Source organism: Kogia breviceps, chromosome 8 (assembly GCF_026419965.1).
Source record: "Kogia breviceps isolate mKogBre1 chromosome 8, mKogBre1 haplotype 1, whole genome shotgun sequence".
Taxonomy (NCBI): Eukaryota; Metazoa; Chordata; class Mammalia; order Artiodactyla; family Physeteridae; genus Kogia; species Kogia breviceps.
The window spans coordinates 25,958,724-25,984,246 of NC_081317.1; the positions used below are offsets into that span (position 1 = coordinate 25,958,724).

Consider the following 25,523-nt stretch of genomic DNA (forward strand, 5'->3'; position numbering starts at 1 on the left):
AAGTCATCAAGCGCATTAGGCATCAAGGCTCTGATCCCACCAGGCAGCGACATGGAAAAGAGAGAGAATCCACCGCCAAAGTGGGGTCTCACCGATGCTGTCTGCTCTACAGCTGCACGACTCCTGGCCTCGCCCCAAGCAGTGCGGGCACAGCGCCAGCGACACACACATGGGCCGGGGGACCGGAAGCCAGGTGGCTGAGGTGGCACACCAGGAGGGAGCACGCGGGCCAGGAATTCCTGCCTAAACGCTCCTGCGTGGCTTTCCCCAGCTTGCAGGCGGACGTCCTCGCCAGCAGGCATGTCACTTCTCATGAGCCTGCCCGGGGAGGAGGGGGACCTGAGGGTGCTGAAGGTCAAGTCTTCCACGGAGTTGGCAGCAGACGTGGGTGACATGTCACAAAACGTGCCGGCCAAAGGCAGCGGCTCTGGGGAAATGCCGGAAACTTTGAAAATGCCCCCTCCCCCCGCCCCCTGCGATGCCCAGCATTTCAGAGTAACCTCTCAGCAGCGCAGTAGAAGACACTTGTTGCTTTCGAGTCTTTTTTTGATATTTTCGGCAAATACCTAAAAGCTTTCCCAGGTTAGAGGTAAAGGAAGGAAGAGAGGCAGGAAGAGGAAGAAAAGAAGGGAGGGAGACAGGGAGACAGGGAGGAAGGAAGGAGAGATGGAAAGGTCAGTAGGTGGAAATAGCAAGAGAGACTGGCAACAGGTACTCTAGCCATCTTTTTCCATCCACCTCTGGCTTGAATCTCTTCCGGATGAAGTAGGTTTTACATAAACATATTTTTCCTTCCAGAGCAGACGGGGCCTGTTGTTTAACTGTTTTAATTGGCCGGCAGTAAACTCCACTCAAAGAAAAAACAAAGAGGACCTAAAAGACATACCCCCAGCTTATCAGAGGAGCCAACGTTTATGGGACACCCAGGATGTACCCACATGGAACACACTAGACACTCAATACGCCACATCAGAGGCATACATGTCACCTCTTTTTACGGAGGAGAGGGAGGTTAAACACAGGAGGCTTTAAAGCTAGAATTTAAACCCAAAGCCTGCGGGTTTTCTAACATCTATCAGGCCACTTTCAGTTTTAAGAATTTTCTCTCTCCATCCAGTTCAAGGCAAATTCCAAGTTCTGCTTCGGAAATCATCATTTTGGTCTTTGTCCAAAGAACTGCTTACAGCCACAGAGCTCCTTGCCCTCACCCACCCACTCTTCTCATTCACTCCTTCCTCAGCAAGGCCGTGAGAGCGGAGGACTCAGGATATAAACCACCCCCCCCACACAGTGGGAAGCCCCGCAGAACCGTTCACTGCAGAATCCATCACCTTTGCCTCCCTCCAGGTGGAGGAAATCCTCTCAGCTGGAAGATGTTTTTAACCCTGTGGGCTGTCACTAGGGTGATCGCTGTGATTTCTTGAGGGGAGATGTGGTGAGGAGCGAGGGACCAGGCAAAGGTGTCGCTCCCACCTCGAGACGGCTTCCCTCTAACAGCACCCGAGCCACCTTCCCCCACCCCGCACAAGAAAACCGAGCTTGGAAGGTTACCTCGGTGCAGCACAATGTGGTCAATCATGTTGCGTTTGTATTTGGTGTGATAGAGGCAGAGAGGACAGCGAAGATCTTTGGGGCCCTCCTCGGGGACCGCCGAATGCCCGGCTTCCACGTGCATAGTAAATGCAGATCTGGGAGGGAGGGGGGGGGGGGAAAGAGGTGATGAGTGTAACCAAGGAGCATCTCACTCACACCCCCTGCCAGCAACCCTACTACAGAGACACTCCACCCGGGGGCCAAAACTACAGTGGTTCATCATGTTTGCTGACCGCAAGTTCCCTGGTCACTCGTGCAATAACTGAGCACTGTCATGCAGTGGTAACTTCTTTTTGGAAATTTTGCTACCTGGCTGGGCTCAGGCAGGGCTGAGTTTGAAAAGAAAGAAACAGACTCCTAATTTTATTCTTGAGAATTAGAAGTTGCCTGTGAAAAGTATAAAACAGGGCTTCCCTGGTGGCGCAGTGGTTGAGAGTCCACCTGCCAATGCAGGGGACGCGGGTTCGTGCCCCGGTCCGGGAAGATCCCACGTGCCGCGGAGCGGCTGGGCCCGTGAGCCATGGCCGCTGAGCCTGCGCGTCCGGAGCCTGTGCTCCACAACGGGAGAGGCCACAGCAGTGAGAGGCCCGCGTACCGCAAAAAAAATAAAAAAAAAAAAAAAATAATAATAATAATAAAAATATATATATATATATAAAACAAAATCCCTACGAGAATATATTTCTCATCAAGCTCAGAAGGAGAAGGACTGTTTTGAAGCTGGGAAGATTTATCAGCTGCCTCGGTGACTCTTCCCAGGGAACAGGGGAGGGCAGGTTGGATAGGAAGTCAGGACGGTTGATGACCACGTTAAGGAAACTCAGAGCTGTTGTACCAGCTCCAAGGCGGAGGGTACCACTGCCTCCCCACTCCATCCTTTTCAAAACTTCAAAATTTACAAAGCCTTAAATGTCTCATAAAAATGGATGAAACCAAGAGTTTAATGGGCAAGGTCCCCTTCTTATTAACCCGAGTGCCTCTCTCTGGGGAAACATGTACACCTGTCAGTGGGCCCTTGTTATCTGGGTCCTTTTTGCCTTCTCTCAATTCTAAGGTCACATACATATTTATCTCAAAAACAACTGAACCACATTAATAGTCAGAGATGTAACACATTTTCCATTAAATCCCAGCAACTAAGATGTTGGTGGAAAAGAGACTTGTTTTTCTATCAGTTCATGTTTTTTGGGGGGGCATGAAGTCTACTCACCAGCCTCTCTGTGTGGAGTGTGTATTGAAATACTGGAGTGAACTAAAGCCCAGGCCCTGATGGCAACAGGGGCAGGTAATAGCTTTATATCTGTACTATAGCATTTCATATTGTTATAAAAGCTTCCTATGATACAATTATACTTATTAGTGTTTCCTTTGTGCCAAGCACTATGCTAAGCACTTTATGGCTTCATTTATGGTTCTTTTACTCCACACAAGCACCCTACGAGGTAGGTACTATTATTGTCTTTTTTTTTTTTTTTTTTAACAGATAAGGAACCAGAGACACAGAGAGGCTTAGTAACTTGTCCAAAGTCACACAGCCAGTAAGTGGCAAAGCTGGAGTTCAAACCCAGGTAGTCAGGCTCCATATTCTACACTCGTAACCATGAACCTAAACAGTATCTCCCAGGATGAGATGAAATCACAGGAGTTTAGATTAAATGATAGGAAGCGTTCCAATCTTTGTCATACACAGGAGCAAAGGTGACTCTGGATTATCTTTTTTCTAGATGGGAACAATCTCTCTGTGATTGTTCGAGTTTAGTCTTCCCAGTGTGGAGTCTTGGTTCTCTGGGTGTCTTTCAATAATACGATCTTAAGAAATAAGAAATCTCTACAAGGGTAGCAGGGGCGTCACTACTGCTGAGGTTCTCTCTTGACTTTGACTTTGCTTCCGAGAAGATTTTTTTTTTTCCCCCCCCAAAGACAAAGAAAATAAAAGGTGAGGGTGAGGCTGTGGTTTTCCAAAGGGAAAACACTCACTGTTTTACATACTGGGTCAGGAAATCATTTGCCATGATCTCACACTCCTTGGAGCCCATTTGCTCTGATTTTTCAACTCATTTGTTCTGATATAGCTCTATAAGCTCTCTTCCCCAAACCCCCAAAGACAGTCTTCTGGAACTAGCCTCCTCTTGTGAAGACTGGACCCAACAACCCCTTCTTCATCCCACAGGCAGGGCCTCCCATGAGCTCCAGATAGGAAAGTGAAAGGGAAGAGCATGGTGAGGGGTGAAGCGGGTGCAGCCACCTTGTTTTTCAAGGCTGTTCTTCACGCCACTTACTTAAAGCCTGTGTAAAAGGAGCAGTCTTTGCACTTGAAGAGCTTCTTCCCACCGTGCTTGTCCCTGTAATGGCGCCTGATGCTCTGGATGTAGCCCGAGGAGAATTCACAGAATTCGCAGTGAAGAACAGCTTCCATCTTCTGCTCGGTGCCCCCCGCAGCTCCAGAAAGAGGCACGGGGCTAACACGGCTGTTGTTTCTCGCCAGAGCAGCGGATTGATAGTGGTTCAACTGCTGCTGAACATCCGGAGGTTCGGAATAGGATGAATCTGCGGACAGATGGGGGGAGATGACACCAGACCCAAAGAACACAGTGGAGGTTTGACACTTGAAATCCCCAACGTTCGTTTTGAGTATTTTTTTTTTTTAAAGGCGTTGACTACGATCCCAGCTTTCACGTGCATTTACATTCTCTACAACGCATCTCTGGGGAAAGGCAGGTAGGGAGGAAGCGTCACTTCTTTTAATCTGACTTTGAGGGTTCACAGCATTTAAAAATAAAATTCTGAGGTTAAAGGTTTCAACGTGAAGGAAGAAAGTAAACTGTTTTTTCAAAGGAAATTGCAGCGTGGCAACAGGCTGCCACAGAATACCCATCCCCGTAGGTGAGATAAATAAACCCGTACAATGTACACAGGCATCCACATGAGAAAGGAAAAGTAGAAGATGCAATATCTCCTCCTTTGCAGCCCAGAATTATTCAAGCCAACCGGGAGAAAAAAAAAGTCTTTAAGAGAAATGCTCAAGCACATGGCACTCACAAATATAAAAGTGTTTTATGCCTTCACTGTCAAGTGATTTAAATTTTAAAATATAAAAATCCAATAGTGTTCTCCAGGAATGGATGTTTAAAGCTTAGTCAGCATTAGGATGGAGATTTATTCATAAATCCCATTAAAATGAAATTCCAAACAAGTTTCCCTGAAAGGTATTTGAAAGTTTGCAATTTGGAGGAAAATGCTGGAAGTGACAGGCACAGATCTTAAGCTTGTGACGCTCCAATGTCATGTGGTGGGGAAATCTAATGTAGACGGGAGGTGGGAAAATCTGTTTCTTCCTTAAATAATAATATTTTTAAAGTTTTTTTTTTTAAAAAGAGAGAGAAAGTGAAAAGAAAAAAAGGTCTTGAACCTTTTCCCAACAGGCTGCTCTGAATGTTGAGGTCAGGAATTCACCAGCATTTTCACCACCATCGTCCTATATAACCTATGGCTGCCCATAAATCACACAAATGGAGTCTGTGAATCCCACACAGATGAATTTCAGTGTAACTTTCCTTGAAAAGAAAACAAAAGACTCTTTTCTTAAGCCTTTCAAAAAAGCAGGGGGGGAACCGGGACAGAAACTGTCCCAGCCTCCTCCTGATTTGATGGACACCTAATTTTCCAAAGTGTGATTTCCCCAGGCGGGACACACGGGGGGGCTCTGTAAAACCCATATTTGATGCGACTGGTACCATCCATCCCATCGGCCTCAGAGCAGCTCCCTTATTGTGGGGTCACCTCTTGTCTTCAAAATACTAAAATTCCTTCCCTTCTTGTTTCCTCCTCCCCTCCTCAATTAATATTCCTCAGGATTGAGGAAAATAACCCTTTGGAAATTGTAAACAAACCTGCCACACACACACACACACACACACACACACACACACACACACACACACACAAATAAAACAAAAGGAAACTCGAACAATATCTCCGAGCCTCCATGGGTTCATTACCAGGTGTAAACTGAAGACAAAGGAAGAAAGACACAACACAACTGAATTCATTTCACCCGATTCTTTTTATCTCCTTTTTCCTTATTCCTCGACCCTAGCCCATGAACCCACTCAGGATCGCAATAATGCAATTGTCAACTTCTCATTCTTTCTTTCAACAGCAGGTTTGTTTACCATTTCATGGACTGTTTGAGAGGTTTTCTGTTTAAGCCCTCAAGACTAGTTTCTGCTTCAGACACACGCACGATGAAACACAAAGCACACTCTGCCCGCCTCTCCTGTTAACTGGGACTTGAGCTGCTGGGAAAACACTGCCACGCCAGTACCCCGGCCAGCCCTGCCCTCTCGCCAGGGCTGGTCCTGGTTTGCTCTTAGCTCTACAGGAAAGAAATCCGGGGACCAGCAAGGCCGAAGTCAGGTCCGACTGCCCTGACCAGCCGACCATCCACAAATCTCCCCAGAGACCAAAACAAAGGAACAGCCCATTTCTCAGTAAGCAGCCACCACGGCCTCCAAGACTCAGGCACAAGGCACCGGACAGCTCCAGTCCCTTTATAACAAAATTACAAATTGGCTCCTAATCAGAAGACAAACCAGGCCAATCTGTCTCCCCTACCTTCTGCCACCCCCAACCTAGAGCACACGTTAAGACTCTCTTGGGTAAACTCCTCAAAGGGAGAGGAGTCTGACTCAACACAGTTTTCTTGTTTCTAGGGTCCATGGCATATCATCCCACCCATCTCAAAAAACGCATTCTCAATTTTAACACGAGTATTTCTATGTGATATGAAACTTGAAATTAAAATGCTAGAAGTCGTGGAGAAAGCATTCCAAGAAAGGACAGCTCATCACCCTTCACACCTGTATGTATCCACGTCATAAAATCCTTCTTTCCTGGTGAAAATCAGATGGACAGGTTTACTTACAGAAAGGAGCAAATCCCACCACTTAGGATACACTTGAAATAATGCCCAGGTGATAACTTTTTGGGTCTTCTGGGAGCTTTACTGTCCTCTCTGGTGCCAAGACACACTCTTCCTTGCTCTCACTTGGAGTTTGTGAATAATGTACAATTTTAGCACTTCAGGCTCTAAAGTGACAAAGACGTGAGTGCGTCTGATTCCACTGATCCTAAAAAAGCCCACTTGCTGAGCTACAGAAAATCCCAGTTTGTTCACGAAGCATAGCCAGAAAGAAGAGCAGAAGAGGATGCTTTTGTGCCCAGGTTAGAAAGACAAACAGATTCTCAGCAGTGAAGGGCATGTCACATAAGTTAAAAATCATCATTAAGACCCTTTTCTTTCATTCCAAGCTTAAGAAAAGGAAAGGAAAAACACTGTGCTTGCAAAGCCCCATCTGTGGTCATGGGAACATACAGCAGCTAAAGCACAGGAGTACAGGTTACATCTTTACCGCCTCTTTGGCCAGGAATATCTACGATGGAGCCAACAGCAAAGAGGGCATTGGTCCATCCATTCTTAACCCATCCCTGAGATGTGCAGTCTCAGAAAAGAGTGTCGGTCTCTGACTTGTGACTTTATTTATGTGCAAAGTTTTGGAAATTAAATTATGATTTATAATTGCAGTTATAAAATAAATTTAGCTAAGTTACATGGAGCTATCCATTTTGTAAACGGTCTATAATAGGAAAATGATTGTATAAAAGCAAGATCATAACAGAACTGTAGAATGGATGGTCACAGCACATCTAGGTGGGGCTTTAGAAGTTACTGAACAGCCAACAACGAATTCTCACCACTACGGCGTACGGCATAGGTTCTCATGCCAATTTTACCCATGAGATGGCTGGGGCTGAGAATGGTTGGCCCAGCTACCGAGAGGCAGAGGTAGGATCGGAACAAAGATCTCTCTGACTCTAAAATCTGAAACTTGTCTATCAGGCAACTGACTCAATGGGTTGACCTCCGGGGTCCCGTGATGCAAGTCAGAAGAACATGAAAGAATATCTGAGTGTTCCATCGGCAAGAAACACACAGCAGAGAAGAGAGAGAGAGAGAAGATGGCAGTAAGGCTGAAATAGTTGAGAAAGTAACATCAGACTAGGTAGAAATGATCACAAAGAGAAAATAACATTAAACTGAATACCAAAGAAAACACTAAAACCAGCATTTCAGAGTACATGGGAAAAAAGAATCAACAAAGTAAGATTCCCGGGAAAGAAAAAGAATATCCAAAATTTCAAAACGCTTTGTAAAAACAAAAAAAAGGGACCACCCAGGGGTCATTTCTATAAGCACGCTACACAGGTAAGCACTGCAAATACCCAGAACTGGAGATGTGCCTGCCCAAATGGCATGCTTAAGTTAGACGCTGGATAAACTGCCCTCGAAAGATAATGCTCTAACATTCCTCAGGGGGGATTTGGCTGGGAAAAGAAAGGTGCACGAATACAAATGGGAGATGGGTGTTCTCCGGCGGCTCTTGGACAGCTCAGGATTGCAAACCCGGGGAAGGGCTGAGTTTCAGATGAGACCTCCTACCCCTCTCATTCAGTCAGGTTCCGGGAGAAGTGGGACATTTCTGGCTCTCATTCCAGACCCCCAGGATTCCAGCCAAATCCAGGTAAGTATCCGTTCAAAGGGTTTGGTTTTGTTTTCTTTTCTTTTCTTTTCTCTTCTCTCCAGAGACTAATCACTGGAAATCTATTTTATAGTAAACGAAAAATAAGTGAACTCTGGAAGAACAATAAACATGACAGAATGAAGCCCTCTTGAACACCCCGATCCAACAAAATATTCGACACCCTCTTCGTGTCAGGCCACAGGCAGGCTCTAGGGACTCAAAGTCAAAGAAGGTGCGAGGAAGGAATCCCCTGGCAGTCCTGTAGTTAGGACTTGGCGCTTTCACTGCTGAGGGGCCCGGGTTCAATCCCTGGTCAGGGAACTAAGATCCCACAAGCCACATGGCACAGCCAAAAAAAAAAAAAAGAAGAAGCAGCTGTGAGGGATGCCTTCTAGGAGCCCCGATCTACCAGGAGAAACACAGAGTAGCTGGCTGTTATGAAGATATACGCCTGCTCCGTGTCTAACACACTTACTCCACTGACTGAAGGAATAAAAGGGGCAAAGAGAACAAATAAACAGTAACAGGAGAGTTTAACTATTGCAAGATTAAGGAAGACACAGGGAAGAGTAAGAATCCATTGGGCAGTAAATTGTGGGAGCAGCAGAGAGGACAGGCTCCCTTATGCGCTGAGTGATCTGAAAAGGAAGCTGCACGGGAGGGTCAATTCTCAATTTTCCGCAGCTCCGCAGAGAGGGTGTGAGTGAAGGTGAAAGCGTGGCAGCAGTACCTCGGTGCCAGCAACCACAGTTAATTACATTTGAGCTAGATTTTCATGCAGACTTGGGAGAGAGGCTCTTTGGTCAGGGCAAATCCAGTACCAGGAGAAAATAAAAGACAGAAGGATTTTAGACAAGCAAATTTTAGAGGCGGCCACGGGAGCAAGTGGTTAAATGACACCCCATTCATTCGGCAAACATTTATTGAACATCTAAGTCAATGGGTGACCCTGTTCTGGAACAGTAGGACATGGTCCATGCCCTCAAGCAACTCACTGTCTCAGAGAGACGTGTAAATAACTGATTGTGATACACTGCAAAGAAAAATAAAAAAGTCTCAATGGAAGCCACCTTATCTCCGAAGACCTACTGGAGAAGAAGACAAAATCAGCAGTACCAGCAGTACTTGGTGACCGATGGAAGTAGGAGTGAGGGAGACGGAGGGAGGACGTCAAGAGAACCTTGAGTTCCATTAATAAACGTGATTAGTATTAGCCAGTGTGTTAATTAATGAAATCACTACCAGACGTGAAGCTACCTAAATGTTCAACTCACCACACCTCCACCTTAAGTCATAAATAGAAATTAAACAACTACATTCTTATCACAACAACAACAACAAAAGTGACTTAATTCCTACAGAGAAAAGAAATAAAGATCAGAGGATGAATCTAAGCAGAAAAATATGTACATCGGAGGGTGAGGGAGATTGCGTAAGGAAGGATTTAAAATCTTCAAGTCCTAAAATAGCATAGAGTTCAAAATGATGCACAGACTATGCTTTTCTCCAGAAAAGCAGGTGATTTGGCAACTGAAGGTTGGTAGTATAAGAAACCAGAAACAGAATATTACCTGTAGATAATTTAACGACAAATACGGTAAATGCCCAAAGTGTAGGGGTTGGGTTGGGACCCAAATATGCTGGAAATACTGCCCACCGCTCCTAGAAAAATTGAGAAAGGCACACCAACAATGACAAGAGAGCAGCTAAAGACATACTTTAGTTAACAGGCAGGAAGCTCTGGGAATGGCATCAACTCCTATCATACGATGGCTAAGAAACTCAGGCAAAGGACAAAAAGCGTCCAAGTATTTCCATGTACGGGATAGCAACCCAGGCATCTGTCGGTGACGAGATAGAGAATCCGCCTGCTTACCAGTGAGCTTAGACATGGCCTGAGTCTTCACCTAAAGCTGAAAAACTCTGTCTGGCGGACGTCTGAAACTCAACATGCTGCACACGGCCACCATCTTTGCTCACGCATCTCCGTTGGCGTTCTGAATGTTGAATCAATGGCTCACCACTTCGTTCAAGCTCAAACTGTGGCATTCCTCCTTCAGACTGTCAGATGTTTCCTGTGGCAGCACATTTCACCAGGTACCACATCCCAGAGACACATGTCATTTCTTACCTCCAATCATATTCCTCTCCAGGGCCCTGCCTACCTTTCCCACTGTTCATTCACGTCCTCAGATCCCATACGGGCAACTCTTTAACAACCTCCTAGCTGGTCTTCCTTCCTCCAAGATCTGTTCTACTTTGGCCAGCATACATGTCATAGACATATAATGTATATCATACGGGCAACTCTTTAACAACCTCCTAGCTGGTCTTCCTTCCTCCCAGATCTGTTCTACTTTGGCCAGCATACATGTCATAGACATATCATGTATGTCACTTACCATGAGTATGATATGATTATGCCCCAGGGCTCGAGGATAAAGCCTACTCCTTGGTACACACAGCTCTACAGTCTGGTCTCAGCCTATGTTTCCAGCCTCACTTTTGGCTAATTCCCAACTCCATGCACTTTCTACATATCTCATCATTGGGAATCCTTGATCAAGGGATCCCTGTTTCTCGTCCTCTTCTTTATGCCTGGCAAATCCCTACCCATCCTTCAAAGCCCAGCTGAAATGTCACCTACTCTGTGAGGCTTTCCCCCAACAATCCAGACAGAACCCTGCTCTCCTCTGTGCTTTGCCAACACACACACATAGTGATTTTCATCTGGATCTTATTATACTTCAGCTTACACTTATATATGTTCTCTTAAGCAACCTCCACCAACAAACTCGGCCTTATCTCTCTATGCCTTTGACCTTAGAACATCCCATGGCAACAGGGTCCGGGCTGGTTGTTGGGCCACTCTGCAGCAACCCCATCCACTTCTGCTTCCAGCAGTTGAGTTAATGCTAACAAAAATTAGTTTTATTTTCTCCCAAACTTATTTGTCCCTGTTATATTTATATTTGTTACTGAGCTTATTCAATTTAATTAATATTACCTAAAATGATGAAAGATGGGTATAAAAGTTGCCATTTCTATGAAAGCTACATTAAGTGCTTGGAAAAGATTGGAGAAAGTCAAGTTGCTAAAAAAAAAAAAAAATTACTGTCAAATTACATTTTGGCAAGATAAAAGATTGAGGAGAACATAAAAGTCTAGAAGGACTCTGCTCTAAGACTGTTCCACAAATGTCTGAATTACCATTCCACTTAAAAGAAACTGAAACTGGCAGTAGTATAGGTGATTACAGTTTATGCAAGGGAGAAAATGGGGAACTCCAATCACAAGACCCAGACTCAAATACATAAGCTTGAAACCCACGGCACAATCCTGGTGAACGAATGCATCTTTAAGTGAAAATAAAATGCTTAAAGCATTTTTAAAAGGATTCCCTGCATTAAGAAATTTGCAGATATCACTGAGAAACTAGGTCTTGATTATATCAAATAAGTTGCAACCATATCTATCTATATGTTTGACCCTATTTTATATTAATTCAGAAAATACTTACTGAGAGGCTTCTATGTGCCAGGCACTTCTAGGCATTTGGGATACATCAGTGAAAAACACCAGCAAGGATCCTTGCCCTCGTGGGGCTTACGTTTTAGATTGACAGGAATAGTATCTTACGTGCTTTTACAGCCAGAGACTCATGGCCCTTTCATTTAAAGAAGTACTTAAGCAAACGTTTGCTGGATTGAATTTGTGAACTTTCTTAAATTCAATCCTGTACCTCTGTCTGTCCATCTCTCTGTGTGAAGTTACAAGAACTGTTTGTAGCATAGAGCTGTCAAGATGATTCACAGATTCAAGAGGTTTACTTATTTTTAAAGATTTCTTAGGTTCTATCTGAATTCCTTTGAAACTCAATTTCTTTCTCAAGATGCCTGCTGTTCACTTCTTGCTATTCACAGGAAGCAGAACGTGGCATCCAGAACATGACCAACTTCAAATCACCAATTCAACTTTCCACGTATTTCCTTTGAAGGCTCTCAGAAAGGTTCTCCAGATAGAACACTGGGCCATTCCAAAGGAAAACTGTATTAGAAACGAAGCTTTGGAACACAAGCCATTCCAACTCCTCCTGGAGAGCGTCTAAAGGGGAACATAAATCTCTAAAGGCAGCCACGTTACTTTATTTCCTTCTTTTGACTATGCCTTGAAAACCTCCAGGCCAAGGACTCTGGCACCTCCTTGTCTTCTATCATCAGTAGAGTTCTCTGGCCTGGATGTACAAGATTATGATACAATGGCCAGGGGGGACAATGGGCACTGGATAACTATATATAGGAATTCTGGGCTTGGTTGTCATGGAGACAAACGGAAAAACAAACGCCTAATCTTGAAAATAAGGTTGAGGCCAAACTTGAAGGAAACACACACCGAAAACTTCCTGTCATTCTGATGAGTAAAAACAAAACCTTGAAATATGATCAGGGAAAACAAAACAAAAAGTCTTCAAAATGACAAAAACAGCAAAAACAAAAAAGAGAAAAGGGGCTGAGATTTTAGCATCCCATCATCCTTAAATTCACTGAAAGGGTCTCTCAAAGGCCTTATTTGGCATGAAGCTTCATGTTCTCGCTTTCTCTATATTTTTGGGGGAATCCAGGCAAGTCTGACCTAAAACAAAGAGAATTCCTGGACTTGCAATTCACTAGGTCCTATAATCCGGGACAAGCCCATTTGCTTCTCTGTATCATTTTCCCCCAGTGGCATCACCATCCACCCGGTCAATAAAATCAGAACAAATCCTTAATTCGTTTCTCTTTCGTTCTATACATTCAGTGAGTGAAAAAGCCCTACCGGTTCAACCTCCCAAAAAGCCCGTATCTGTGACCCATTCATGGTTCCACAGCCACTGCTTCTGTTCAGGCCCCTGTGGTTGCTTGTGTGAACTTGCATTGCAGGACGTTCCTAACTGGCTTTCTATCTTCAACTGTCTTCTCCCCCTAAGATCCCTTTCTTTTCTAAAAGCAACTATGATCAAGGTACTCAAGCCTTCGTACAAGAAAAAATGTCCAAACTCTGAACATCAGTACCCCGGCCCACCTTCATCTTCCCAGACCTACCCCACTCCACACCCACACTGCTCCCATTCAGCACTGCTGCTGCATGGAAAGTTCCTAACAGTCACTCTGTGTGCTTTTTTGCGCTGCTTCTTTGTACATGCTTGCAATATCCTTCTTCGACTTCGCAGCCTGGCAAACTCATCTTTCAAAACTGAACTCAGGGCTTCCCTGGTGGCACAGTGGTTGAGGGTCCGCCTGCCGATGCGGGGGACGCGGGTTCGTGCCCCGGTCCGGGAGGATCCCACATGCCGCGGAGCGGCTGGGCCCGTGAGCCATGGCCGCTGAGCCTGCGTGTCCGGAGCCTGTGCTCCGCAACGGGAGAGGCCACAACAGTGAGAGGCCCATGTACCGCATTAAAAAAAAAACACAAAAACTGAACTCAGTTCAAATTTACCATCAAAAAAAAAACAAAAACAAAAACTGAACTCAGTTCAAATTTACCATCACTATGAAGATCTTCCCAGATCTTTCTAGATACACTTATTCAACTCCCCCTTCAGGCTTTCCTGCTAGTACTCATGCTGCATGCAGGTTAACATATTTCGCCTCCACCAGATTATGATCTCTTTGCAAGCAGGATATCTATCCATGCATCCATGCATGCGTACATGCATGCATCCATCCAACTATCCACCCATAACTTGTCTAAAGTTCATGACATCCCAGAACTTAGTTCAGGGCCTGGCCCAAAAGAGGTGCTCCATGGACGTGTTATAAAGATCCAAAAAGAGTTCAAACTGGAAAAAGTGCTCTGGAAAACCCAGATTTAACAGGAAAATCCAATTAACCAAATGTCACTCTCTCCTTGAACACTGTGGTTAATAGAGCCGTCCCATTGAAACAGTGATCCACTTTTAAGGAAACAAGCCTGGGTCTTTTTTGCTTATCTGGAGAATGGCTTCTGAAACATTTGAGAATTTGAATGGCAGGAAATTTCATGATCCATGACCATCCCACGAAGTCACAGGCATAATTTCTGGCTTTCACCCTAAATCAGCAAAATGTCTAAACTTTAAAACAGATGATATCAGGACACCTCGGAGCCACTCTGGATGAATCACTATCAAACTCTCTCTCCTTTTTCGCACCCACTGGTAGGCACAGATCTGTGGTAGGCACAGATGTTCGTGAAATGCACAGGTGTAATGGTACATGTGTTTAAATGCACCATGTCTTTGCTATAGTCAACACACCTAAGGCCACAAAAAGAGAGGCCTCTGCAATCCAGAAGGTATTCATGGATTACTTTCAGATTTTTAGCACTGCATCCTCACCGTATGAAATGTTTTACCAATTTTCCTCCATCATGGATGCACTCTCCTCCCAGATATGTACTGTAAGGCTATTCATTTTGCAAAAGGACTTGTGGCGGCTCAGGAAAGCAGAGATGGCTTCATGTCACCCAGCCAGTCAGTGGAGAAACAAGAACAGAACCCAGGGCTCCTGCATGCCCCAGTTTCGAAAACACGTTCTTTTTCTGCCACAGCCATTAGCAAATATCACAGGTATTCCTTCTGTACTAAATGGTCTTTGTAACTCAAAGTGTGTGTTCTTAAAAACCCTCCTTGAAACCAGCCGGAAATTTGTCGCGAAGCAAATGAATGCATGGCGAAGGAGCCCTTTTCTAACGTTTTTCAGGAAGAAACTCTGGGTGGCATCTGCCATTGTTCACTGAGACACCCTCACAATACCAAATGCATAATTCACCTGCGACTCTTTGGAATTGTGTGATGAGGAAGTAATGCTTCCTGCCGTTCATTTAGATCGTATAGATGTCTTTACCACACGGAAAATCCAAGCAACAACGTGGAGTACAAAAGCCTCTTTTACATCAGTGACTTGGACGCAACAGTCCAGAGCTCGCTAGCAACTTCAGATGGTATTCAGAGCTCATGGGCCATGGGCAGGGCCGCCGCGCTTCCTCCTCAAGGCCTGACCGGAGGGAAGATATCTACAGACTTCGAGGAGGCGGTCACAGTGTCCAGCTTGCAACAAACAGTACAGGGAGAGCCCGCCCAGGGAACGAGGCAGAGATTTCTCAAAAGCTCAGCGAAGCAGGAGGAAAGAACACATCTGAGGAGAAGCATATATATTTAGATACATGTCGAGCTCTAAGTGACGGTATGGAAATCGGGTGAGGATAACGATGGCGGATCAAGAACAGCAACGAGCAGCCACACTTCAAAGCGCACGGTTATTCTAAAATTGTCCCCCGGCAGCGGGAGTCTCTGAACCAACACACCCAGTGAGTTTCTTACCCGTTTTTTTCCTTTTCTTTTCACCTCTTCCCATGCAGTGGAAGAAAATCCTGGCTCCGGGTAAAGCTGTATTTTTAATAACATTAAAGCAGTAGCTTCTTCTCTTCGGACAGACACTCTTGCACCCACTCCAAACTCCCCCACAGGAATATTGCTAGTGATGCTGGACTCAGGTGTAGGGTGTAAACCTCCAAGAAACAGAAGGATCAGGCAGTGAAATCCAGGCTCACCTTTCACTGGCTTAGCAGCTCTAGGTCATCAGGTACGTCAGGTGTTTTTGCACAAGTCTCTCACTGATCTTCACCATGACCTTATGACATGAGATGTGTTACTTCCCACTTTACAGATGGGGAAACCGAGGGAGCACCTGGAAAACAGGCAACTTCTCAGCGCCCCGGAGCGTGCATGTGAGCCTCCTTGTAACCCTTGGGGACTCTCCATTAAGCAGTCCTCTGGTTCCTCATTCATAAAACAGAGACAGTGATAGCCACGACTTCATAGGGTGCGGTGCAAACGGGAGAGCGGTGTGTAAAGTCCAGAGTCTGGCACGGGGTGGGGGTGGGGGTGGGGGTGCTTTAAGGGCCTCAGTTCCACAGCAATTAAAATCTACATCATATATTTTGCACTAAACGACAAATTGCCTTTTAGTGTGTATAGAGCGTTCTCTATAGATGACAGAATTTGATCTCCTTCACTGGACTGCAGGACGGAGTGGAACGAGCATCTCTTAACACTGCTCTGAACAGATGTAACTGACATTCAGCCCAGCTCCAGGCACGTGGCAGGTGTTCGGCAGCTAGTTTGTGACTGACTGATTCTGGGCAAAGCCAACTGCACTGCCCCTTCTGGCAACAACCGGCTGGCTTACTCTGTAGGTGAGGATGGCTGCCATGGGCAGGGGACTGATCGAGGGGCTTGGATTCAGCTCAGAGGCAGGGCTCGACCCAAATAATACACCAAGTCACCCCCATTCTGTTAGATAACAAGGCACACAGAATGGTCACAAATCAACTTGCGACAAAAAGGCACATCAGAGCAAATGTAACTTCCAAAGTTTAGAGGCTTTCCTGGCAACCGTTCTGGGGTCTATTTCCTCTTAAAGGTTTTTCAACCTCACCTCCAGCTTTGAGCAAGGTCCCTGGGTAACGGACTGGTGGGAGTGATCACCCCCATTATTCACGATGCTCTCCCAAACGCCCCTACCTGACACTGCCGCCGCTGCCCTTTTCTCCCTGTTACTTTGTTTTCTTTCTCTTGATTGTACTCCTAACCACCTGATCTACAGTACGTATGTATTGGTCAATTGGTTGGTTCTCCCCACTGTCTGTGAGGGGTTTGTCTCAAACTTCTTAACTTGCATGGATGTTTGGAGTGTATTTCATAACCAATGAGGGCGTCTGAGTTTTCTTGGGGACTTCTGGCTCAGCTGGGCACGGAGTGTCTGCCCAAGACCCAGTATGAAAGATGTTAAGGGTCTGTGACAGAAGGCAGTCCTGCCATCGAACCACTATGCGTCTCGGCCTCTTGAGGGTCGTGGCCAGTGTGCAGCACCATGAACAGCAGCACTTAAGACTAGATTCTTTCACTTAAATAGCTCATTTGAGTGCCTGTGCGTGCAAGGTAATCGGCCACGCTCTGGGGACTCAAAATAAAATGATGGCCTCTGCTGGGACTTCCCTGGCGGTCCAGTGGTTAAGACTCCGCACTCCCAAAGCAGGGGGCCTGGGTTCAATCCCTGGTCAGGGAACTAGATCCCGCATGCCGCAACTAAAAGATTCCGCACGCCACAACCAAAGATCCCGCGTGTCGCAACAAAGACCCGGCACAGGCAAATAAATAATTTTTTTAAAAATATGATATGCCCTTAAAAAAAAAAAAGATGGCCTCTGCCTTCAAGAAGCTGATGGTCCTTATATGTGGAATCTAAAATACGACATAAATGAATCTAGCTACGAAACAGAAACAGACTCACAGACATAGAGAACAGACTTGTGGTTGCCAAGGGAGGGTGGGGTGGGAGAAGCATGGATGGGTTTGGGATTAGCAGATGCAAACCATTACATATAGAATGGATAAACAACAAGGCTCTACTGTAGCACAGGGAACTATATTCAATATCCTGGGATAAACCATAATGGAAAAGAAAAAAAATGTGTATATACATATGGAACTAAATCACTTTGGCGTACAGCAGAAATTAACACAACACTGTAAATCAAACTATAGTTCAATTTTTTAAAAAAAGTGGACGGTCTTGCAGGGGATGGAAAGTCAGACAGTTACAATCAAGTATGATCAGCTCTGAACTAAAGAGTGCCCAAAGATGTGAACAGAAAGGAGGCTCCTTAGCCAGGCAGGAAAAGTTAGGAAGATTCAAGTTTTCAAGGATGAGTAGGAATTAGCCAAGTGAATGGAATAAAGAGGAGGTCAGGTGAAAATAAGTGGAGGAGGATATTCCAGGAAGGAGCATTAGCAAGGCCTGGAGGATGAGAGCAGGACCCTGTGCAGACATGGCCTTCAGGACAGCTGCAGCGCAGGACGCAGCAGGAAGAAGGGGGGAGGAGGAGTGACCCCGAGAGGAAGAGGGGCCCAAATATCAGCTTTCCATGCTGAGCTTGAATCGACTCTGTGCAGGCAGAGCAGACGGCCACTGGAGGGTCTGAAGCAGGAACCAGGTGAGATAAAGGCTTCGCATTTGTACCTTTTCTATGTCTATAGATTGTACCCAGAGCCCTGCCCCATCTCTCAGATAGGGAAGGCAGCTTGGCATAAATGCATTCCCACCATGAGAGAAAACCAGCCAGCAGCACGTTCCTTATTGATGAGGGATAGCAGCTGCTGCCTATGACTCCATGCTTTGTGTTGTCAAGTAGAAAACACCAAAGTGGCAACTCTTCCCCTCTGGATTTTACCAGCAGGTTGGAATTGTTCATTTGGAATTCAGTTCCTACTGTTTCAACTGAACACATTACATTTACATCTGGAATAGATTATGGTCCTACTACCTATGGGAAGGAAAACTGGAAACCCAGGAGGCTACCCTTTCTGCTCCCTACCAACCCTTCATGTGCAAGAAAATACCAAGGAAGCACAGGAAACCAAATGGTACGTCCACACGTTGGCAAACACCAAAAATACGCAGGCGTCAGCCAAGATCTTGTGGTCTGTCGTTCAAACACAGCATCTCAGCAACATCCAAAATGTTTCTAAATCTGTATTGTACTCCTTAATTTTAACACCCATGTGTCAGCCCAAGGACACTTAAATACATATTTCTTGGACTCAGACTCAACTTGATGGTCAAAATACTATCTTCTAAAGTGATTCAGTATTCTCCTGGATTCATCAGTGTTTTATAAGTGGTTTGTCTCATCATAACAAATATCGTATCTACTGTATGTTAGTTATTTGACAGATACCAAGACCATCAGAGCTCACATTTCGAGAGCTCTCCGGTTCTTCGGGGAGATTATTGAAACACACATGAAAATGAGTGTGTGCTCAAAGAACAGAGCCAACGCCCACGGGCATTTCTACCTGTTATGAGAGGAGAGCCTGCAAGACACTGTGGGTCTGGAGTCAGAAAAAAAAAAAAATCCAAATCTTGACTTACTGCTTGAAACCACTGTCATGATTATCTACGGAACACAACTTTCATTTTACATTTATAGGACATCTACTCTAGAAAGTGATGGCCAGAATATACTATGCCAGGTGTTTAGAACAGAAAGATAGGCAGTGGGTAGGACAAAAACCCTGTCCCTGATGAGCTTCCTTTCTGGTAGTATCCTGGAGTGGGCAGAATGGACCGCGTGTGCCCGGGGAGGTCGGCCATGGCACCGTGGGGTTTCAGAGGAGGGAGAGCTGACTCACGTCGGGCATCACGGGAAACACTACGGAAGCGAAACGTGCACCTGGCTTCGAAGGACAAGCAGGGTTTGGACATGTGGAAGCAGAGGAAGGGAGGAGCAGCTGGGGGTTGGGCATGGAGAATGCTGAGAGTGAGAGTGGGAATTTGTTTTTAATAGGCCAGGTAGAGCTGCTAGAGGTTCTCGAACAGGAGAATGATATGACTCTCAACCTTGCTGAGAGTGGACTGAAGGGAGCAGTGTGCAGGTGGGGTGGCTATGGGTGAGAGACGGGGAGGGGAGGGGAGGGTGTGAGAGGAAATAAGGAGACGGAAACCACAGGACTGAGTAGGCAACTGGTGGGATGTGGGTCCAAGGAGACCCGGATACGCAGTACATTCTAGCTGGGTACCAAGAGCCCTGGCAGAGGGGCAGGCCTGGGAGGAAGTTAATGAGTTCCATCTTAGAACCTCTGCGGTGGAGGCCGAGTGGGACATCCAGGTGGAGAGAGCGAAGAGCTGATGGAGAAGACGGTCTGGGGCTTAACCTGATTATGGCTGGACGTGGAGATTGTGGTGGCATCCTCAGAAAAGTGAGAGTTGGCTCCGTGTGTCCGTGAAGGGGGAGAGCGCAGAGGAGAGGACTGAGGACCAGACTGGGGTCTACATGATGGCAGCTGTCGGCGAAAACAGGGTAAAGAGAAGGTATCATCAGAGAGGCCAGCGGAGAGCCTGAAACATACAGTAGGACCCAAACCACGGGAGGAGAGCTTCCCCGAGAGGAAGGTCAGCAGTTTTAAATGCCAAGGACAAAAAGAGAAGGATGAGGCAGGAGCAGAGGCCATGGACTTGTTTGTCTGGAGTCGCTGTCCACCTCTGTAAAAAGCCATTTCATTAGCGCGCTAGGGCCAAAGTCACACTGCAAAGGATTCCAGGGAGGGCAGGCAGGAGGGGGCGGCAGCAGGTGTAAACAAGGGAGGAATGACTCTTTCCCAGGGAGAATGTCTCTGGGCTTAGCCAGCAGGTCACTTCATGAGTGGTTTCAATGGAATGCTGAAGGCAGAACACACACTCTAGCAGTCTGAGAAGAGAACGAGTGGTGAGGAAGAGTCAGTTGGGAGTACTGGTTCTTTTCAAGAGATTTGGAGGCTATAAGATTGCAACTGCGGGAAATACCGCAGAAGTTCTTACCCGAGAATGGTTTTCATATTCAAAACACAGAGCACTTTCCCAGGGTTCACAGCGCTCCCTTTTCTAGACTCTCTAAGAGAACAATAACACATCTGAGAACTAAGATTTAGGGAGACCGTGTGACATCGTAGACAGAGCTGTGGAGTTAGGCCGACTCCACCCTCCTCCAACCCTGCCAGCTAGTAACTGTGACCTTTCTTGAGACTATTTTCCTCCTTCCAAAACCAGCAGGAAGCTGGTTATGGAAGTTCCTATTTTATGGAATTGCTGTGTGGATTAAACCAATGTTCGTAAAGTATTTAACAGACATGCAATAAATGATAGTTATCATTAATTTAAAATATATGCTGATTAATGCCAATAATAATAATGTCTAACTTTGGGACTTATCACTGCATTACACCCACTGATTAGGACATCAAGTGCAAAGGAGTTTCTTGTGTGGGTGGTTTCCATTAAGGCCCAAAGTCCAAAGAAATTTACATCAACGGGACTCCAGATTAGGCACCACTTTCCAAATACTGAATTATTTTAGACTCCCAAGAAACAGTTCATGATGTTAAGAGATTTCATTCAGCTTCCAAGGCAAGGTGTGAAAGTTTTTTTCCTTTTCCATTAAAAAAAAAAATGCTCATCAATCTCCGGTTGTTGACAAATTATCATAAATTGACAAGAAATTTGCTTGTACTATACTACTTTAATACTAAGATTTCTATAGTAATTTAGAATGTGAAAGCACTTTCATATGTTATCTCATTCTATCTACAAAATAACCCCAAAAAGTAAGCATCATTATTGTTTTACGTATAAGAAATCGTGGAAGGTCAATGATTCATCTCAGCCCACACGTGTGAGACAGAGGCAGTTAGGCCCTCTGCCTGAGGCGGCACATGCTGGATGGTCCACGGCCTCCAATGTGGGTGGTACTTTCTGGAGTTGGACCTCAAACTCAGGGGTCCAACATCCCCGAGCAGACCCTTAAGGAAAGATGATCTATACAAATAACTGGTTTTGGAAAGATCATTTGCTCCTCATTTTCACTAGCTCCAGCTCGGTTAAAATGGGTCCTCCTGGCATCTGCTCAATCAAAACGCACCCAGCGATACACAGGAAGAGTCATGCTCCGCGCCAGTACTGCAGTGCGACTCTAAAATTACACTGGACAAAAAATCGTCCTGAGCTGGGGAAGAGGTTCCATGGAACTCTCGCATGCTTCACCGGAGTGGGAGTGCCTGAGGGGATCCATAGCCACCAGATGCCCTGGAGCAGGACCTCTCGGTGTCTCACATGCTGCTGACTTATTGCTGTTAATCACCTTCACACCTCTTCGGGAGACAGGAAGCCCAGGGGCCACAGGAGAGATGCTCTACCTGGTCCACAGGGAGAGTCAGGGGCTGCGGGGGTGGGGCTGGTCTCCATGCTGCTTAACTTTATATGGCTTTACGTCACCAGCTCAAGCGCGGTCATCTCCTTTCACTGTGATGATGTTGATTAGTATAAAAACCACCAATTTACTCAGTATATTATGAAAGCTGTTTTCTCATACACTGTTTTTGCCATCTCGCCATTTAGAAATGGTAATTAATTAAATTAATAAAATCTTAAACCTGCCCTTGACTTAACACAGAACTACCATGCCTCCATCCTGTAGTTCTCAAACACTCTTTTCCGCCCTGGCAACACACAGTGGGTGGACATCTGTGTAGCCTACATTCTTCCCTGGGGATGCTGTGATTTAGATAATATCCCAGAAAATTAGAGAAGGCAGAAATGTAGTGAAAAGTACTGGGATAGAGGCACCTAATAATGAAGCCACTGAAAGAAAATGAAGAGAAAAAAAAATTCTATCCTGCATTTTAACATTGAACTTAATCATTTTTTAGACAATTGTTTTTTTCTAGTCTTTCATTATATAGGTAACATAACCAAGATGCAAAAGTATACTGTAAATGTATCAGCAAAAATGGTCTTATTTTATTGTTAACAAAATATAGAGATTACTGATTTTAATGTGTTACTTGGGAAGTTTACTTACACTTTACTGCCTGCCTTTAATTGAGTTATCACAATTGTTCCTTCTAACAGACATGCTGGTGGCATTATTCTTGTTTGCATGCAAGTTAGATGTGGATTTCTTCATCTTTCCTTCTCTGTATTCCTAATTAAAAACTTACCCATGGGCAACATTTTAAAATACTATTAAATCAGAGTAACAGGAAAATCACAGCTCACAAGTACAATACAATAATCTGTGATACCGCAGCTATTAACTCTAGCTCCTCACTCCATTTATTCACTGTTAGTTTTGGGACAGACAAGGTAAACACTGCAGCTATCTGCAACTTCTACCACCTTGGTTGTGACCTCATGCCTGTCTCTTTCACTCAAGAAAAGTACCTTGGTGGTCCAGTGGTTAGGACCCTGTGCCTCCAGTTCAGGGGGCCTGGGTTCAATCCCTGGTTGGGGAACTGAGATCCTGCAAGCTGGCATCGCAGCCCAAATAAATATGAAATATAATAAAATAAGACAAGAAAAAAAAAAGAAAAGTACCTTGGAATACTTATAAGTAAACTGATGTTATAGAGGGATAAATCGGAATAAGCTCAAATTTATTTTTAAAAATAAATTGATAATTTCAAAAAGATACATGTACCCCTATGTTCATAGCAGCACTATTCACAATAGCCAAGACATGGAAGCAACCTAAATGTCCATAAACAGATGAATGGATAAAGAAGATGTGGTATATTTATACAGTGGAATACTACTCAGCCATAAAAAAGGATGAAATAATGCTATTTGCAGCAACATGGATGCAACTAGAGATTATCAAACTAAGTGAAGTAAGTCAGAAAGAGAAAGACAAATACCAAATCACTTATATGTGGAAGCTAAAACACGACACAGGGACCTCCCTGGCAGTCCAGCGGTTAAAACTCTGTGCTTCCGATGCAGGGGACGCAGGTTCGATCCCCGGTTGGGGAACTAAGATCCCACATGCCGTGCACAGTGTGGCCAAAAAGTACAAAAAAAAATAAAATTTAAAAAACAAATAAAAAAAATAAAATACAACACAAATGAACTTATCTACAAAACAGAAACAGATTCACAGACATAGAGAACAGACCTGTGGTTGCCAAGGGGCAGAGCGTTGGGGGAGGGACGGAGTGGGAGGCTGGGGTCAGCAGATGTAAGCTGTTATATACAAAACGGATAAACAAGGTCCTACAGCACAGCAAAGGGAACTATATTCAATATCCTGTGATAAACCATAGTGGAAAAGAATATAAAAAAAGAATGTATATCTACGCATAAGTGAATCACTCTGCTGTACAGCAGAAATTAATGCAACCTTGTAAATCAACCATAATTCAATATAAAAAAATTAATCAGATTTGTGGTTAATAAAGATAACCTTGAAAACAGACTGGGAAAGCTTGAGATTAGAGCCAGGAAGACCGGTGGAAATCAGAGGAAGTGCAAGGTGAGGGTTATTCAGGGTTAGGGTCTGGCAGGTTGGAAACCAGAGAAGGACAAAGGAGGCAGAGACACGAGGATGCAGGAGAAAGCCCCTTTGAAATGGCCAAGCCTAGGATCTGGGTTGGCTAGACAAGGGATCGGTAGTGGTCTGAGAGAATTTACGGGTTTAAGATGCTGGAAGTAGAGTGGCTATGGTGAGTCCAGCCACAGAAGAAGGGTGGTGGAACACGGTCAGGAAGACGTGAATCTCTCTAGCTGAAGAAACCAAACATTCACTGAGTCATGACAACTGACTGAGTCTAGTATACTGAAATTCCAGAGCACGATGGTCATGGCTGGCGTAAAAAGGCAGGCTGTGAGCCTGGCACTGAGTTCACCGAGGAAGCTGAAGGAACATTCCAGAAGATAAGAAGGAAATAAGCAGAGAGCAGACACTTGAAAAGTGAAGGAAGCAAAAATGTTCTCAACAGGTAGCAGCAAGTAAGGACTGCACTCACTCTTCTTCTTGGCTGCTTGGAGGAAAGGGATTAGTCGCTTTGGTCACAGAGAGTTGAGAGGGAGATGGCGGTGCCATGGGGGGTGGGGCTGGGGCAAAGCTAGTTAGCTGGAGGAGGGAGGTGTGACCAAGGAAACGTGCCGCATCATGGTGTGCACAGCACAATTCCATTGGCTTTTTCCAAACATCGTGTGACACAGCTGAGCTCGCAGTCACTAAAATTCCCAGGCTTTTTCACACATAAACTACTGTTTTGTCTGTCTGTTTTCCTTGTGTGTGGTTTATTCTGCTGCCCTAATTCACATCAAGAAATATTTACTGAATGGCCTGCCAAGTGCTAAGACTCTGAAATAGTCCTTGACCTCAGAGAGCACACAGTTTAGTTGTGGAGACAAATACGATAACCGACAATTATAAGAATATTTGGCAAGTCTAGTAATGGAAGTGAATACAAAGGTCAGAAGCTACCCAACATGTTTTATATTTATTCCCTAACAAAATCTCATTTTCAGCTCATTACTCTGAACAGTCTAGACAGTCTGTAATCTTGATTTTGTCATTTAACTATGGACCATTTGCCAGTATTTCAAATGTCTTAAGTCTTAAGCAGTAGGAAAAGAGACTTTACTTACGTAATTTCTTAGAAGGTGAATGAGCCTTTAAAGTGAAATAAACGAATGAAATTTTGATTGGCAAAACCTCAAAGGCCTTATATAATTCGGAGACTCCCACCTTAAACACATATATCACATTCACACAAAACTTCTTGAAGTCTTTAAGTACTCAATGTTTATGATTTGAAGGGGAATCATTTTTGTTGGTTTGTTTTGAGATATGGACCCTCACATTTTTAAAACTATGGTGAGGGCTTCCCTGGTGGTGCAGTGGTTGAGAGTCCGCCTGCCGATGCAGGGGACGCGGGTTCGTGCCCCGGTCCGGGAAGATCCCACGTGCCGCGGAGCGGCTGGGCCCGTGAGCCGTGGCCGCTGAGCCTGC

General features: G+C 45.0%; 1 protein-coding gene across 16 annotated transcripts in view; it reads right to left on the minus strand.

Moving 5' to 3' along the window:
* The window catches only part of ZNF462 (zinc finger protein 462), a 143,499-nt gene that overhangs the window by 31,596 nt on the left and 86,380 nt on the right, over nucleotides 1–25,523 (minus strand). For 13 of the 16 annotated variants that reach the window (XR_009337108.2, XM_059073390.2, XM_067041011.1 and 10 more), the window contains 2 exons: nucleotides 3,873–4,140; nucleotides 1,552–1,688 (listed from right to left, as the gene is read on the minus strand). Coding sequence is in view for 12 of the 16 variants with exons in the window: in XM_059073390.2 (XP_058929373.1) it covers nucleotides 1,552–1,688; nucleotides 3,873–4,140 (405 nt within the window). In the remaining 4 variants the exon portion in view is untranslated. Of the gene's footprint in view, nucleotides 1–1,551; nucleotides 1,689–3,872; nucleotides 4,141–15,555; nucleotides 15,702–15,731; nucleotides 15,881–25,523 lie in introns of those variants that run through there. The other 3 variants (XM_067041017.1, XM_067041016.1, XM_067041018.1) reach the window with 3 other exon arrangements.